Genomic DNA, 18898 nt, shown 5'->3' on the forward strand with positions numbered 1-18898 from the left:
ATTTTCATCAATAATAAGTGGGAAATTTGTGAAAATAAAAACACTGCGAAAACAATTTAATTGAAATTAGCCCTATCAATTGTTCCATTCAGTCACTGCATGTCACAATGTGACTGTATGGAACAATTAATAACTCTAATTTTATTTAGATTGACCGCAAAAAAAATTTATTACATCATGTACTTGTATTAAAGATGGAAGTTTCATCTGTTTTGATTTTACATAGTACTGTACACTGATTTTTTTTATGCTAAGTATAGTTATACTTTTGTTCTTGTTTTGCAAACCCCAGTCTTCAGTGATATGTATTTATGTTTGCTCTTAGTTTCTGCTACCAGGAAACATGTATATCAGCGAAGTTGAAATTAGAACAAACTCATGAAATAGAAATATACCATTACCTTTAAAATGATCATAGTACTTAAAATAATTGTTTTGGTTTTTTTTAGGTACAACATAGACAACCTGTATTATGACAGATTCTACCTTGTTAATGTTGTTGCCTTGTTCTGCTACGAGTCAACTGGAGTACAGTGTGCACCAGACAATACATTTACTATCCTGGAGAATGCCATGTTTCCCAAGAAAATCTGTGGATGGAATGAAGGCTACAGGATCACTAGTATGTTAAAATGAACAAGAATTTTTCTATAAGGGCAATGAGTAATACCAGGCAGTAGCAGGTCCAGATGTGGGCAGGGGTTTAGGGCACAGGTTTAAAGAAGATTGACACACCCCTTTTTGTTGGAAAATTTTGGTAATTTTGTGCAAAATCAGGGCAAAAATTAGCAGGTAATGGCTAGGAACCCCATTCCAAGTCTTTGATCTAAACCTGCAAAATCATATTTTATGAGTCACTCATCCTTTTTTAAACCAAAAACATAAAAATAAGAACATTTTGATACAGATATGTCATTTTCATTTTTCAGATTTCTCAAGGTCAGCTTGGTATACAGACAATGGACTACAACAAGGAGCTGTCCTGCCTGACTGGGCAGCTTCCTCCTTCCTCAATGACCTTCACCTTGCTGCTTACCTGCAGACCACACAATGTGGGCAGACATCACTTATCTATAACAGTGGATGGAATATAGGTGAGAATTTATGAATTATGAAGAAATGAAAATAGATTTTTTCCTCAAAAAGAATTTTTCAAAGGATATATTTATATATATGGAAACCTCATGGTGCAATCAGTATTCACAGAGAGTGGAAAAAAATACATTTTAACCATTTAAGGAAATTCAGATTTTGTTTAAGCTAAAACAGGGTACTTTGTCATTCTTAATTCATCTAAGTCCATGACAATTTCTTTTTACCAGCATGCATTAAATCAGTTGATTTACCTGACATTCCATCACCAACCAAGTGCCATCTGACAGCAGGATGCACTGCAGTGGAATGTTGTACGGAGATTGACTTCCTGTCACGCTCATTCAAGACCTACTTCCATATTGACCCATGCACAAATGTGTTGCATCTTGGGATAGAGCGTTACTATAGAAATATTTCTCTAATCAACTATGAAGAAGGTAAATAATGTTGGCAAGTGGAAACTTAGTAATTTGAATGTCATGTTTTTATGTTGTCTCTTCTCTTTTACAATTGAGGAAATATTGAAAATTCCTAGATTTAGTTGTTCATATCAGGCAGAAGTGCATTACAAGCTTAAAACTAAATTTACAGAGTGTAAAAATGTTTCGCCTTTCAGATACATACCTTTCTTATTTTTGTAAACATTTTTTTCTTCCAATTTCCAGAATTTCATTCATTAATTTGACTCCTCTGGAAAGTCAGTTTAGAATTTTTTTTTATTTTCTCTTTTCAGGTACGAAACAAGAATTTATCTTGGTTGGAGCCATTGTCATGGAGTAAGTAATACTGGTCTGGATCTAATTCCTCCTGCTTTGTCTAACAGTTATACACTTTTTTCTGGTTTTTCATACATTAAACTTGATTGCTGTCCATATGCATTGGTTCTATTTTAGCAGGTGTAATGGGAATTTGAAACTTTAGTAGGATGGTTGTAACATGTTTGATTTTCATCTAATTGTAGCTGATAAAAGTTAAAACATTTTATGTATGGTAAATTATTTAAGGGAGAGCATGTCTGCCATATCACTGCTTTCATCCATCCTCTAAAACAAACCTGACTTTGCCTTAAAGTAGAATTTCACATTTTTACTGTTTTTTTTACCGTGTATTTATGTACCTCCAATTTTGCCAACTCCCTCCTTGTTTGTTAACCTGAAAAAATCAGGTTTGTGAAAACAGTTTATTAAAAGTTTTTCTACACTTTACCAGGTACATCATTGAAGACATGTCAGGAGAGAGCATGTACCTGGTCAGTCTGAATGTATCTTACTGCTTCGAAGATGGACAGCCTTGTTATGTGATCTCTAAGATATTTGAGAACACTAGACTACCCAAGGATCTGTGTGAATGGAAGACTAACTACCACATTTCAGGTTAGAGGACAAAAATATTATATAATTGGATGGATTTGTAATAATTCATCAAACAAGCAGCTTTCAAGATGTGAATTTCATAGAAACAAATACAAGTATTTATTTATCTTCTTTATATTTCCATTGAGTAAGGTTACTAGTGTATTCCAGCTTAGCAAGTTGGTCTTGTGTATGTTCAATTTATAAAAATGCTGGAAATATTTACTGTTTCATCTTAAACTACACATACAATGAATTAAAGTAGCTTTTATAAATAAAACATTTTGCATTTTTATTCATTGGACTCAAAATATTTAAAGACGCAATAACTTGTAGTGTGTGAAGTTAAAAAAGAATTTTTTACATGAATAAGATAAACATTTGTATTTCTGTAATGACAGGTTTCTCTCTTGAGACCTTCCAAGGAGATAATGGACAGACCATTGGTACACAGATGGAGCCATGGGCTAATTCTTTGTTGTATGAACAGACAGGTCTGTCTCCATACATATATAATGAGACTATGCAGTGCAGTAGAAGAAGTGCCAAGTTCAATTCTACTATTTCTGGAGGAATTACAGTTGGTATGTATTTTGATGAACCGATTCAAAAATTGAATGGCATTCTGGGATTGCTACTGTTCATGACTTTCTTGAGTAGTCATTACATATTTTATGAGTTTTCTGCAATGGCGCTACATTTACAAGGATTGAAGTTGAATTTCTGAATTGGTTTTTAATGTATCATTCTTATTTTTATTGTTAAGGTTCTTCTTTGAATTTGTTTCCTTTCATTATTAATTGTTTGTTTTCTGTCATTCTCTACAAGATTTCAAACTTTATATACTTTGTACTGCTAAATATCACTAAGTCTCATGACGGAAACAAAACAAAGATATGATTTTCTTGCGCTTTAAAGCGCACTTCCACTTCATTAAATCTGTATTTTTCTGTTATGATTATTTTTTAACTGTATATTTACTTCCAAATTTATCAATTTCCACATTTTTTATGACAACAGGTTCAACTTGTCATGTTTCAATCTCAGCACCACAACACAGACTTCATTATATACTTAAAATAAATTAATTTGCTAGCATTTATGGTATCACCTTTCTTATATTAAGAATAACGATTTTGAAATGAAGAAAAGTTTAGAATGTTTGCAGCAATGTACAATGTATTAAAATACTGTCTTGTTTGTCTTTTTTACAATGCCCTCATAACACAGCTTTACAAGATCTGGATTGCTTCCTGTCATCAGATTACACCACTATAGAATGCTGTATTGACTCAGTGAAACTCTTCCGCCCATTCCATGTCAAGTTGTCTGTAGACCCATGTGAATTTATTCTTAGTGTTAGCATTGAAAAGTTTGAGTACAAGCTTCCACTTGGTGATTACAATGGTAAGCTGACGTGTTAAGCTTTTATGTCATATCAAGTAATCTGTACTCTTGATTTCAACTTATAAAGGGACAACTGGTCTTTTCTGAAATCAGCTTTAATGTCATGACATTTGCACATCATCATATTAATTATAAGTTGTAACATTTAGAAATTTTGAACTCATTCTGATCAATTTATGACATCTGTGTTTATTTTTAGGTGAAGCAAGGAAGTTTTCTCTCGGTGGTATTGTCAATATAGAGTAGGTATACCTGAATGAAAAAAAGTTCTTGATGGCAATAAAACATATGATACATATTTCTTCAATTTTACAAAAAAGTGTCTTATCATTTGAGCTTTTAATTTTAATCTGAACAACATTTAAAAATTTACATTGGTTATTTAGATATGCCGTATACATTTTTTCAAGGAGTAACCTCTCAACAGCAAGAAAATCATATAAACTGAAAGACCTTTGACTAAAAATATAACAAAAGCATGAAAAAGTACTCAAAACCTTAAAAGTTGAAATGAAAGCAAGATCCAGCTAAGTACATTACCCTCATGCATTTTACTTGCATGAGTTCTTAGTTTTAAGGTGTTTGGAATTTAGATACATGTATGTGAAATTTTCAAAATTTGAAAGTGTATCAATGGGTTTGTTAGGGTTTTGTTTTAAACCTTATCACCTTTTCACCTTATCATTAATCAGTTTGTCAAAGGGTGGTGGTTTAACAGGATTTTACTATATTTTTTTATTATCTGCTCAGGTTCATGCTAACTGATGTTGAATCGAAAAATTTCTACGTGGTTGACGTGAACATCACAGTGTGTACAGAGAGTGCTCAGCCTTGTGAACAGGACTACATCATTGCTGAGAATATTGTCCTTTACAAACAGCAGTGTGCATGGAATACTGAATTTGTCAACCAGAGTAGGTTTTATTAAAGTTATTTATCTCATTCCATCCTACAATGAGACAACAGATTTAGCTTTATTCTGTTTGTCTGATTATATTTTTCAATCCATCAGTCACATCATTTGGAGTGGCTTGAAGTAATATTATATTCTATTCATTTCAATACATGCATTGACTCCTATTTTAGTATACTACAGATTACATTCAAGCGTCCCTGCTGAATATAAAAAGCGATGATTTTTCACATTTTGTTCCTGTGTAATTATCTCTGTCCAAGTGCAGATGAAAACTTTATGGCAGTAATGTTAACACTTCAATGCATGTGAAAATGTTTTTGCAGTTTTACTGCCTCTGTAGAGAATTGATATAAAGATACACAAATGTCATGGTAATTTACTTTTATTCCATTTTTTGTAACAATATTTCCTTTATTTTTTAGACTTGTCACTGTCCCAATGGAGAACAGACAATAAGATACCAGCAGGTGTCCTTGCTGAGTATGACTCATCCAGGTTCTTAGATGAAGCCTTTATTTCATACTTCCTTCAGGAGACACCATGTGATCATACTGGTGTCACTTACTCTCCCTCTACCAATGGATGGGTATCAGGTTAGTATGACATTGAATAAGTATTGAAACTTAAGAAGATATAAGAATTAGGCTAGTTTAATGACACATTTCTTAACTGCTTTGTGTCTTGAATTGACCAACCAGAGTTATTTTTCCGATGCAGTCAGTATAGTTTCACTTTTTACCTTTTGACCTTAAAGACGCTCTTCCATGGAAACGCAAGTCACCTAAACAAAAATCTATTTCTCGATTGGCCAAATACTAATAACTTATTGGCGTTAAAAAAAAACTATCAGAAATTGAAATTGCATGTCATGTGTTATTTCCTGATGAAAATAACTAGTTTTGCTGTGTCTGCTTTTTTTAAAGATGCTACTTGTTAACAAATTCTTGGCACTTCGTAGTGACTGATGAGGTAAAACCATTATCTTTGTAAGTCCATAGTTGATTGTTCACCTTTATATATCTATTTAACAAGTGTACTGTAACAGGAGTTTGAAATGGTATATGAGTTTGGTACAGATAGGGCTTCTGAAGTACTTTCTCATTTTGGTAGAATTTTAGATAATGATTGATTTTCACGAGTAAGTGAATAGTATATAAACAGGATAAAACCAGTCATCCACTGAAAACCAACAATTAACCAGTTCAGTGAAGCAAGTTGAGTGTTTTATTAAATTTTATATATTTATGATATAGTGAAGAATTTTTTTTCTCAAAAAGTTCTTTCTTACACTTTATTAAAAAATGTAAATTTAGTGAACTCATCTCCATCAGTTACAGTATTTCCTTTGTCTTTCTACTTAAGCTTGTGAAAATGTCCCTGTCAGCACATTACCAACACTCGCCAGCTCCATGAAATGTAACATTGACTTTGAATGTCAGAAAATCAGCTGTTGTGTACGTGAACCTGAGGTCAACCGTAGTATTGAGGCTAGTGTCAACATTGACCCCTGTAAAGGAGAAATGACTGTGAAGGTGGAACGGCTAACAAGGACCATATCATTGACTGGATATCAATGGGGTAATATACTGTGTTTTTATGTTCTTTGATTTCACTGCATTTACTTTCATAAAGGGAATAATTTTCTTATAATAATTTTTTACTTTTACAAAAATGTGACCTATTAATTGTCCTTACCGTGTCATTACTACCTGCTTATCACAACAAACTTGTGATTTACCCTTTTAAAAAAGAAGAAAAGAAATATTTTTCACGAAATTGTTTGATTAGGTTGAATCAATAATTAATTTACAAAATGAAATCTTTTTTTTAATTTCAGGTAATGAAGAAGTTTACAAACTAAATGGAGTCTATGGCCTTAGGTAAGCATACATGTCACCACGGAATGTCAAAAACCTTCATCCACAATGTACAGTGCTCAATATCTGACTTAATTAACTTTGTTTCATTTATCATTGAAACTTTCCTCCACAATGTACAATGGTAAACAACATCTAATTTGTCAAACATTCTTTAAATTTCTAAGATTAAAGGAAGGTTTCACAAAAAATGGAATTATTTTCCAATATACATTTGTACAATTAGCACTAATCAGCACTAGAAACTTAGGACATATACCTTACATGATGTGATAGGCAAGAAAGTAATAAACAAATTTCAGATTGTCTTCATTGGATGGCTCTATGTAATCTCAGTGTGCTAGAAAACAAGTCTTGCAAATCAATACAATCCTTATGTCTTCACCATAGAATGGGTACTGATGTGGTATGCAAAACAGTTTATAAACAAATTTATAAATCATCTTCACTAGATAGCTTAATGTAGACTCCCTGCATATTGTTCTATCTAACCTACTAATGTTATATTTTTGACAGATTCACTATTCATAATCTTGAGACAAGAAGACAGTTCCTGCTGAATATGGATCTGATGGCATGTTATGAGGCTAATGGACCATGTGCTCTAGAGGAAACCATCTTCTCAGAGTTTTTACTGAAGAAACAGTCTTGTATTAGAAGTGCTGGATTTATCAACCAACAATGTAAGTGAAAAATTGTATAATTATATCTTTTCCTTTTAAACAGGCATATTATCTCATGATATACCCAACTCAATTGGAATCACCTTGTTTGTCCGTCCATTCATCAGTCTGTCTTAAGAATTATGAAGTTAAGAAGTTTTTCGAAGGTCTTATACTTCCGAAATATGTGATGTCACTCGAGGTATTTTGTTCATACTGCCAGTGCTTTAGTTTTTTGTGTGACGTTTTGTTTTCCCTATCTTTTTTTTTATATGTGTAATCTATTTTATTCGGTTCGCTACATTATGTATGTCGATCATCTTTGTTTCCTGTTTTTCTGCCATGTTTTTGGATTTTTAAGTATTTGAATTATCCCACTGCTGAAGCTTAGGTATTTTTTTGCCAGTATTTTAAACAATATTAATACCAACCAATAGAATGCATCCTAGTTATTATATTTCATTCATTATTTAGTTACAACATACAGTTTTACTTTTCAGCTATAGTCATTTAAATTCATTTTACTTCAATCCTTTCTAGTTAACTATAACACTTGGCTCAGTGCTGTTGGTGTAGCACCAAACACATCACCTCTGCCATACTGGGCCAAAATACAGCTGATTGATGAACTGCAAGTTAACAACTTCTTTGATTTGGACACCAAATGTTACGATCAGATGACTCCATTTATGACTGCTACTGCTACTGATGGTTATAATAATGGTAAGTGTATGCATAAGGCTAAACGAGCAAAAAATGTGAGTATATGGTTACCTGACTACTCTGTTTTTAGCTGCAACCCAAATTCATTTTATGGTGTTATTGGAAGTCGAAACTTTAAAGGGTCTTCATGGAATGTGATTTTTAATGAAAAAAATGCAAATAATTCAAACAGTTGAATGCATACTTCCTCCCATTCATTAGCATTACTAAGTGAATGGATTTATTTCAAATTTAGTATGTGACTTTATAGAGATGATGATTGAACTGTAAAGGATTTTGATGATTGCTATCAAATATCAACCACTGTAAGAATGAGGTATATATAGCACAATAATGTATGCAACTTGATATTTTTTTTCATTTAGAATGTACCTCAAGCCTTTCTTTTGAGACCTTCACCTCTTCTGACACCATAGTCTGCAGTATACCCACTGAATGTAATGGTGCTAGGTGTTGCATGGATATACCCCAGCTAGAAACATCTCTGGAATTCAAAATGATCATTGACACCTGTGGCAATAGACTTAGACTGAAAGTAGACAAGTTGGAGTTTGATATACCCCTTCATGATTTTGATTATGGTAGCAGTGATGCCTTGTCTATCTATGGTTTTGCAACCCTTCGGTAAGTTTAGCTTGTTTTCCATTTATTGGTGTGAACCAACAATCATTTATTCTACTTCTGGTTTTTCAGATTGTCATCTAAAACATACCACTTGAAATGGACTTGTTATGGAATATGATCAGCATTACCATTGGAACAAACTACATGGAAAGCACTCTCTATCTAGATAGTCATGGAAACCCCCCTTGTTTATCTAGACAGTCATGGAAAACACCCCTTGTCTGTCTAGATAATCATGGGAATCACCCCTTGTCTATTTAGAAAATTTTATAACATATTGATACATGGATTGTGTTGAAAAGACTAGGACCCTATCAAAGAAAAAATACCAAAACACATTTTCCAAGCAGATTGAACTACAAAATTAATTTTTAAAGCAACGGATTATCTTAATTGTTTGAAAACCTTGAAAATTAGTACTGCAAACATAACCTTCAACTGAATCAATGAAAAATAAGTAAAAATATTTCTAGTTTGTATCATTTTTGCCTCAGACTTTTATATGTATATTTATTTATTCTAATTTTGATTTTAACAGTTACACCATTGTGAATAAACTGCTGTCAAACCAGTTTGAAGTATCAATGTCTGTAAGGTTCTGTTTGAACGCAGACACTGCCTTACCATGTGACCAAGAATACACCATCTTTAATAGCACAATCATGGACAAACCAACATGTGACTTCAACACTGACTTTAAACATACAGGTTTGTAGGAATTAGGATTATTGTTTTCATGTTAAACTTTTTGATCCACAGAACCAAGTCATGTTTTAGGACTTTGTCTTATACACATTATTATATTACTGGCCTGAAAGTGGAATTTTGTTTTATACACATTATTATATTAATGGCGTGAAAGTGGAATTTTTACAAGTCAACCATCATTTTTGCCGACTCCTGGCTTCGAAGTACAGGTTTATTGTGAAGATTTCAATCCTAAAATTCCTACCACAATGATAATAGAATATTTGAACTCATTATATTTGTCTGACTATAATTATACATAATTGCCAATCCCAGTCTTCCTCGTAAACCTTTTGGCTCGCATGCCCAAACCTCATTTTGAAGTGTTTTTTTCATTGACCCACAAACATTTTTACCAGCCTCTGGCTTCACTCTACTCTATTTGTAAAGAAAAATGTAATAATGTACAGATACAAATGCAATATGGGTAAAAAAAAGAATCCCATGGCTGTATGGTTAGAAATTATCAAGGGATGTTAATAATTATTAATATGGAAAGTAATTGTTACTTTCTATATAGACATGCATTATGAATTAAAAAAAAATAATATCCATTAATATACAAAGTATTTGTAACCATTTGTTTTCATGATTTTACTTCCTCACAAAAATTATGAACATAAATAATTTACAGATCTAAGACAAAAGTTTACAGAGCTAAGCAGGATTATCTCCCTTTCAGGTTTTTCTTTGTCAACTTATTTGGATGACAGGAACCTAACAACTAACTTGACAGATGCTGATGCCGATCAACTGATTCAGTACCTAGAAATCAATGATTTCATGAGTGAAGTAAACCTGTGTAATTTCTCAGGTGCTACCTACGCGTCAGCTGTGGATGGGTGGAATAATGGTGAATTAGATTTTATGCTGTTCATGTATTAATTTTCATAATAAGTTAACTTTTATCGTATAAAAGTTTACAAGTAGATCTGTCAGTTTAGACCTGTTATAGGTTCATTGTTTTGTTAAAATTTTAAAAATTGTTAAAAAGTTGCTAATTTTACTGATTTATCTCAAATGTTTTATTAAGACTCTCCCTGACTGAATTACATGTATCTCAATGCAATATTTTATTTTCAGACTTTTGATAATGTGAAATATTACACTTAATCTTTTCAGGTGTGAGTGAGGTTTGGTAATGAATTTTATTTTGGTCTTTTTCAGAGTGTGGCAATGTAACAAATAGTGACCTTGATGCACTTACATCAGACGAGATTGCATGTCATATTGGGACATCCTGTCACAATGTTGAATGTTGTGTCAAGTCTGAGATTTTGAAGAGAGACTTTTTTGTAGCTGTTGCCATGGAAACATGCAGTTATACATTGTCTATTCAGCTGGAAAATCTCAAAATTGAAAAAGATCTGCTGAACTATGTGTGGGGTATGTTGAATACTGACTTTTGGTAAGGCTATTTCACATAAAATTTGCTTTTCCACAGAAAAACTTCTTTTTTATATTGGCTATGGTCGGGAATACTTTGACATCCATTGTGGTTGAACAAGAAATGTTCTGAATTCTTTTTATTTGTTTCAGTTCCAGTGGTGAAAGAAAACCAATTGATTTTTTAAATGTTTTTATTTTACAGGTACAGAAGAATTGATCAATCTTTATGGCGTCTTCAAATTAAGGTAACTACAAATGGCTTTTGCATCTTAAAAATAATTCAGCAAAAGTATTTATACTCCCTGCAAATAAAGTTTAGAGGGCATAGTGTCTTGTGTACTGTTCTGACAAATAGTTACACATTTGCACTCTTCTTCTTATGCACATCAAGGAGAAATTAATTAGTCTGCTTGTCCATCATTAGAACAAAACATGGTTTCTTTCAACTCGGCGGGTGTTTCTAGAGAAGCAGAGGACACTTACCCTACCAGTGCACCTGGTCGATGCTCCCAGTTTTAAGTGGAGTCCGAGTTGCTCATATACTTTATTACTTTGTATGTATGATTTTAGTTACTTTATGTTCTTTGTTGTGTATGTCTATTTTCCATGTCTGGTCTTTGTCCCTGGATTACATTCTTTTGATTACCCCTATAACCTTGGTTCCCTTGATTACTCTTCTGTGATAGAATGTAAAACCACAATCAAGCAACCAATCAGTTAATTGTCCATCAATCTTTTTTTAATAATCTACCCCTTAAAGATACTTTGTACATCAGACAATACTTTAAAATGCCTGACTTTTCCCCTTTTTTTCTGACTAACCTATCTCCCTTCAAGGTACCTGGTACACCATGTTGCCTCCAGTAAACATTTTACAGTAGATATGGACGTTAAGCTCTGCTATGAGTCTTCAGGTGGTTCATGTCTCCAGGAATATACCATCTTTGCCAGTGATAAACTGTACTACCCAGAGTGTACAAATCCATCTCTGCCATTCTATGGTAAGTTTTAATTCATGTTTATACCACCTTACTTCTCCAAAGAGAGTACTTCATAAAATATCAGGCCTTGGTTTCATAAAAGGTCTTAAATTCGGAATTTTCTCAAATCTTCAATTTCAAGCAATTTGATTGGTTGAAATTTTGAATTAAGGAGAGGAACATCAAATGTGAGATTAATTTTTGATAACTAGTAGAAAACTTTTAATTGAGGAAAGGAAAGATATGAGGAACATCTAAATTTGAAATTGGTAATTGATGGGTAGTAGAGAACAGATAAACGTCATAACGGTTTTCTTTGTTTTTTGTTACGATTCCATGGATACAGCATCACTTTTATGCTCTTGCAACATCATGTCACAATGACCTTGGCAAGGACAATAAAATTTATGTCATTCGTGTCATGTTTTCCAAATATAGTTCACTTATAAAAGTTAAAAAAAAATGTAGGAATTTTTTTTGTATGATCAACTATGACTTTTGTACATGGATTATTGTAATACTTTGTAGGTATATCTTTTGACTTCTGGAGGCCAACACCTTGTACCCTGTACACTGGTAGCAACTATGCTAATGGTAAGTCTATAATGATTTAATTCAAATCTGTCTAAACCAAACCCTGTATGTTTTAAAACCTGACGTCCCTTTGTATCAGTTTTAAATTAATTTTCACCTGTGTAAACTGAACACCTGTCAAAAGCTAACAAGACTTTCAGCCTGTAAGGGGTTCAGTTAAGCAGGTAACACTTTGCTCACTATGTTATATGAGTAATATTCATAAGTCATTTTAAAGATACGTCCATTCATGAGTTACAGGGGCATTTTGTCCCAATTTTTTTTTTCGCTTTTTAAAAGTATTTAATTTTAAGTTGGATGAATTTTATTTCATTTTTTCATCATTCTTACAGGTTGTATTGGAGTGACATTTACAACCTATGCCCAGACTCGATGTCGAATGGCAGCTGATTGTCACAGTGTTGAATGTTGTTTAGATCTTGACTATATTCCTGGTACAAGAAATACTAGACTTACATTTTCGATTGACAATTGTAATGATAGGATGGACTATGAATTGGAGAGACACACTTGGACCAGAACTGGGTTGGCTAGCATTAATGGTAGGTATCATACTTAATGTGAAAAGTTTAGTTCTGAATTTTATACATCTACACAGCCAAATTTGCCACATATGATAATCGTATGGTTATCATGTGATGAGCATATGATAAGTAACATATGGTAGTCGCATGCTTTTCATATGATTCTCATATGTTATTATTGGCCTGGGAAGAGATGCTAATCATATGTTTGTTAAAAAACATATGAATATCTCTTGACAATCATGTGATAAAAATATGTAAATGGAAACATGTGATTATCATATGGTACATGTTATAGTCATATGATCTTATTAGATAATTTTTACTTGGAAGCATATGATAATCATGTGATCATCACATGTGAAGTGAAATATGATTATTGTTATCACATTTATGTCCTATGATTATCATATGTGGCAAACCATATGATCTCATATGTGGCACTTTCTGCCATGCACGTTTCTTACCTTGTCTGCCTATCTAGTACAACAAACTGAAACTGTGATCCCTGTATTCCACAATGTTATTTACATGTGTTTGTTTTGAATTTATATAAACATTACACAGATATTCAGTACAGTGCATTGATTTCTGACATTAGTACTATCTAAGCACACTCATCGTAAGCTCTTTAAGCATGAATTGAAAGTCTCCAGGAAAAGGGAAATTTGCATTAAAAACTTTGAGACTGCATTAAAATCACCATTAAACTGCATGTTGCATGTAAATACCTTATCAGAAGTAATAAAATGCTTACAATTATTAATCTGAAGAACACCAACACAGAATCTGTATAAAGAAGCTTGACAAAAGATCCACTGCACTTCTTTAAAAACATTTTTAGATAATGTTTCATTGTTGCATTTAAAGTAGAAACTACAAATTTTTGACAGTAATGGTTTAGAATTTATAACATTCTTTTAAATGTAACTTTGCTTTTCAAGGTGTTGATCAAATTGAAGATCTGGCTAGCTCTTTCAAGTATAACTTCACACTGGATACAACAACCTCAGCCACTGCTTACAAGGCAACTATTGGTCTCCAGGCTTGCTACATTTCCCCAGGTACCTGTGAAGATTATGAACTGTTGACACAAAGCAACTTTAATTTGAAGACTTGTAGTGGTCGCAGAAGGAGAAGAAGAGCTGTTGCCACAGAGTTAGTTTTTATTTATAGTGTTTAGTTTCTATTTATAATGTTCAGATTCTATTTTTATTGTTCAGTTTCTATTTATAAAGTTCAGTTTTTATTATAGTGTTTGGATTCTATTTATATTTTTCAGTTTCTATATATAGTGTTCAGTTTCTATTTACAGTTTTCAGTTTCTAATTATAGTTTTCATTTCTGTTTTTTTTCCATTGTGAATATACCACTGTCTGTTCATCCATTGGCATGTTTTAGAATGATTCAAAGAAGCTTTAATGAACTTCATCAGTTTAAGTTTTTGTCTTACTAAAAGAATAATTATCTTTTGTTCTGATTTCTGTTTTACATTTACTTTTTCTCTTCAACATGGAAGATTATCATGGAATTAAAAAAAAAACTATTTACTATTGTTCATATAATCTGATCTGCTTTTAACTAAATTAATTGTATTTTTTTTTTTTTTGAAGGGGTTGGGTAAAACCAGAATGTCATTGTTTTAACATCTTGATATTTAATATGTACGTGTGTGTATTATAGGCCTGATTTATCTAACATGAGGGAAGGCCTTCGGATTTTGAATGAAAGAAATGCTACTGATGCTGAAAAGAATGCATATGTACAAAAAGCCATTGCTTATAGTGTATGTACATTAATTTTAAGTAATCTCAATTGTCTGAAAGAATTTAGTTGTTGATCAATGTTGTCAGTTAAATCTTTTCAGCTATAATATTGAGATTATATGGAAGATAAGGAAAGCAAGACTGCACACAAAAAATGAAAGCACTTGCTGTATCAACTGTGTTAAAAAAACTGAGATTGGCATCAAATGCTTCGAAAGTATAAGCGTATCTTGCAGACAATTCAGAGATTTTAGTAAACAAATCTGTTACTACAAGAAATTTTCATAACAGGAATGTTATTTTACAGGAGGGTCAGAGGGACTTCACAACCACTGAGCTAGCTGAGGATGACACAAAAACAGGAGTACGATCTGCAATCAAATCTCTTGGACAGGGTAACCCTATGACCGTTGGTATTACCAAAGAGAAATTCTCTGGAACTTTCAAAGTATCTGGAGGTTTGTAGCAATGAAATATATTTTCTTTTTATTAACAAATATTATAAAACTTTTATAGTTTGTGCCAATTTTTCATTCTTTAAAACATAGGTTATAGGTTGTGTAAAACCATAAATTTTTACTATGTATTAAATTTCAATCAGTCAATCACGAGTGGGTGGTATGTTGGAAACACCTTGTCTGTCAGTCTTTCTGTCCATCCAAAAATCATCATATCTTGGCTCCAAATTGATGGATTGATTTCAAACATCATATAGATGGAACATTCAGTGTTAATGATTGCTGTACAATATCAAGTTACTGTACTAAGAGTAATCAAGGGAACCAAGGTTATAGCGGTAATCATAAAAATGTAATCCAATGACAAAAATCTGACATGGAAAACAGACATACACAACAAAGAACATAAAGTAAGTAAAATCATACATACGAAGTGAAAAAAGCAAATGAGCAACTCGGACTCCACTAAAACTGGGAGTATGGACCAGGTGCACTGGTAGGGCAAACGTCCTCAAGAACACAACAACATATGCAACTTCATGTTTGACTTCTTATTTTAGGAGAGGAAATCTTCAAAGCTTTGGACTTCGTAGCAGGTGCATCAGAAGAAGCCTATATCATTGGACAGGGTCTGTCAGAGTTGGGAGCTAAGTTGTTAGGTGATAAGTTGGCCAACATGACAATTGGTGATATAGAAAGTTTACTGGACATGAAAAATATAGACCCCATACTGGTTGCTCAGTTGATGAAGGATATGAGAGACTTGGCAAAGGCTCTGGTAAGTGATTAAGTACTTCTCTGTCTAAGAGTCGGGCAAAATGTAAATAAGGTGTGGCACATGAAGGAAAAAAAATAAAAAGATTTTATTGCATTAACCAATTAATTATACCTGATAACCACCAGAAATAACCATCAAAGTGTTGTAAATTTGCCTCTTTAAGATATTGATAGGGAAAATTTAGTTGAAATGCACTATGGAAAATTGGCAGGAAAATAAATATCTATGTCACAAATGCTTCAGGATAAACTTAAATAGTTTTTTGGTTGTTTTCTAGATGTACTGAATATATTTTAGGCAAAAATGACTAAATTGGGGAAAATGATGTGCCACCCATTACCTGATTCTTACTCAGAATAGTACTAAAATGAAGGTTGTGCACATATCTGAGGAGGGGTTCAATGTGAACAACACATTTTTAATTTCTTTGATGCAGATGGCTTCACAGAGAAAATGCTGTCAGTTCAGAAATGAGTTTAATCTGACTGAAAGATTTGGCATATGTATCTGACACTTAAAGGAAATATTTAGAAGTAAAGGAAGCTCAAATAAAATGAAGATGTTTTATAAAGTTGAGGTTGTTGTGTATGTCAAATAGATGTGTTTATGATTCTCATTATAATTATACAACATTCAAGAAGTAGGTGGTATATTGGAATCACATTGACTGTCTGTCTGTTCATCCAACATTCTGGTTGTCTAAATTTTATCACAGTTATCTTGGCTTCCAGTAAATGGACTGATTTCAAATTTGGTTTGTGGCTTTAGATAGATTGGACATATGTTTTAAGGGATTTGTTTGCTGTCTGATATCAACGTTTTGTTTTATGGGCCATTTTCACTATATGGAACAATTGGGGTATACCAATCACAACAATGCATACAACTTCATGTTATTTTTCTTCTTTACAGTATTCTGAGTTCCTGACAAAGATTTTATCCAACCCTGAGGAAGCTTTCAAATCTATGGACTTTGCCCTTAATGGAGATTTCAGTTTCCCCAAACAGGATATTACTCTGTTTTCCTATAGCGTCAATATGTTGGTTGGTGGACTTATTCCAATGCAGTTCTGTAAGTAATATGATTATTTCCCTTGAACAAGTTGGCTTTTGTTATAGAGTTGCCTACCCTTACGATTTTGGCATTTGGCTTTCTATTTTTAAGGCCATCAACCATCCTTAAGGTCGTTGTCAGATTCGTTATGATTTGGCCAACTTTCCACAAATTTCTGATTTCGATTTCATCTTAGTTCAGTTCCATCTTTTTTTCATTTTTGAATGACTCCATAACCACTGTATCAATTGTCATTTCTAAGTATAAAAAAAGCTATGTCTAAACACGGCAGAATAATTTTTTTTTATGGAGGATGTCAGCCTAATCAGCTTTTTGCAACAAAAAACACACTGAAAAATGAACGTTTTTTTCTCAAAATTCCTTTTTTTTTTGGTGGGGGGACAAGTAGTTCTGTTGTCACTAAAAATAGGACACCTGCATTTAGGGTTTCTTCTGTATACTGGGAAAAAAATTATATTTAGGGTTTTTAATATCCAACAAATGTCCATTCAAATATACAAATACAAAAATTACAACACTTAAGTGATATTTTTAATAGTAGATGAAGTACTCATAATGGTTTTAGAAAATGTCTCATTAAACCTTATTATTGGAAATGTCCATCTATGTATAAATTTATACAATTATTAAGTTCAAATAATATCAAAGATCTGTGTAATCTTGGTAAATTTATATTCAGAGCTATGAAGCTAAGATCTGATTTATTGTGATGTAAGAAGCTCTTTATTTATGTCAACACAACCTTCTGCTATTGTACCTATAGTTGTATATGACTTTGGTAATAAACATATATATATAGTATATGCAAATTTAACCTTTCACCTAAGAAGCACTGATAGCCTGATTTCAGTATGACAGGAAGTTAACATACAATACCAAATGTAATATGAAGCAAGGATCTTTTTAGTTTAGTATCTTTAATAACAATAAATATTTATAGCTTGTGTCAGAAAGCTTTGTTATATAATGAAAAACAAATCCTAGTTGATGTAAAAAGCATAATCTTAAAGGTTACATCTGCCTCATATTGATAAATTCTAGTTGATTTTTTTTTCCTGTTCAGCCTTTGGGGCAGGTGCTTATTATGGCATGAAGTTTTATGTGGGTGCCAAAGTCTTAGAAATGAAGGGTAATGTTGGTGTGGAACCTTATGCTGGTGTGACAGTATACGGAGAGCTGGGTATTGGATTCTTGTTATATGGAAAGCTCAGATTGGAAGGACGTATCATGGACTTGAGATTCCCTACAACAGCTGAGATTTTATTCAACAAGTTCCCACTTGATGTTGGGTAGGATGATTGTTTTTTCTACACTAATGTTTTATATAAATATACATGTATTATATGGTTGGGTATAATTTTTATTTTGTGGAACAAGGTATTTTCACTTCGCTATAAAAAAAAAATGTATTATTATCACAGAATTGAGTTTTGCAATCTTTAGAGTTATCTAAGACACTAGTAATACATTTCCAGCTATAAAAAGACTGTCAAATTAAAATAAAATTTCATTGAGATTCCTTTGTAACAGTGAAATATCACAAAAATTAGACTTGCAGCACAAATTTAAGGATGAAACAAACAGTTGTTTAATAGTTTAAAGTCAGGAAAATGTGTTTTTGTCTTTTGTTTGATTAAATTTTAATTGAGCTAAACCTTTAATAGGCCCAATCAGCTATGATAGTAGAGAATATAGTTGAGGGGCAGCTTTGTAATTGAGCCTAATTTGTTTTTCAAATAGGTTTATATAGTTTTATGAGGGCCAGAGTCCAATTGTTTGTAGTTTCAGATACAACCTGTTGTGTCTGACCTCTTAACCTTTCAGCCAAGTCATATAGAATTTTTTTATCACCTCATCAACAAAGTTGAAAATGTTGAAAGAACAAAACAACCGGTCTCTCCATCTATTAATCTTTGTAAATTCTAGAATAA

At 32.5% G+C, this 18898-nt stretch overlaps 1 protein-coding gene across 2 annotated transcripts in view; it reads left to right on the forward strand.

The window, feature by feature from the left end:
* Positions 1-18898, forward strand: part of LOC148600973 (uncharacterized) — a 169015-nt gene that overhangs the window by 100597 nt on the left and 49520 nt on the right. For both annotated transcript variants that reach the window (XM_088555206.1, XM_088555207.1), the window contains 28 exons: positions 450-622; positions 930-1094; positions 1323-1532; positions 1829-1871; positions 2305-2468; positions 2849-3031; positions 3678-3854; positions 4054-4096; positions 4605-4768; positions 5193-5363; positions 6133-6348; positions 6608-6650; positions 7164-7330; positions 7850-8032; positions 8398-8656; positions 9195-9364; positions 10086-10256; positions 10571-10789; positions 10995-11037; positions 11630-11793; positions 12301-12366; positions 12699-12908; positions 13835-14048; positions 14574-14676; positions 14964-15114; positions 15675-15892; positions 16805-16964; positions 18031-18256. In XM_088555206.1, coding sequence (XP_088411332.1) covers positions 450-622; positions 930-1094; positions 1323-1532; positions 1829-1871; positions 2305-2468; positions 2849-3031; positions 3678-3854; positions 4054-4096; positions 4605-4768; positions 5193-5363; positions 6133-6348; positions 6608-6650; positions 7164-7330; positions 7850-8032; positions 8398-8656; positions 9195-9364; positions 10086-10256; positions 10571-10789; positions 10995-11037; positions 11630-11793; positions 12301-12366; positions 12699-12908; positions 13835-14048; positions 14574-14676; positions 14964-15114; positions 15675-15892; positions 16805-16964; positions 18031-18256 — 4476 coding nt within the window. The remainder of the gene's footprint in view (positions 1-449; positions 623-929; positions 1095-1322; positions 1533-1828; positions 1872-2304; positions 2469-2848; positions 3032-3677; positions 3855-4053; positions 4097-4604; positions 4769-5192; positions 5364-6132; positions 6349-6607; positions 6651-7163; positions 7331-7849; positions 8033-8397; positions 8657-9194; positions 9365-10085; positions 10257-10570; positions 10790-10994; positions 11038-11629; positions 11794-12300; positions 12367-12698; positions 12909-13834; positions 14049-14573; positions 14677-14963; positions 15115-15674; positions 15893-16804; positions 16965-18030; positions 18257-18898) is intronic.

Source organism: Perna viridis, chromosome 12 (genome assembly GCF_037379345.1).
Source record: "Perna viridis isolate PV_CMFRI_1.1 ecotype Kerala chromosome 12, ASM3737934v1, whole genome shotgun sequence".
Lineage (NCBI taxonomy): Eukaryota > Metazoa > Mollusca > Bivalvia > Mytilida > Mytilidae > Perna > Perna viridis.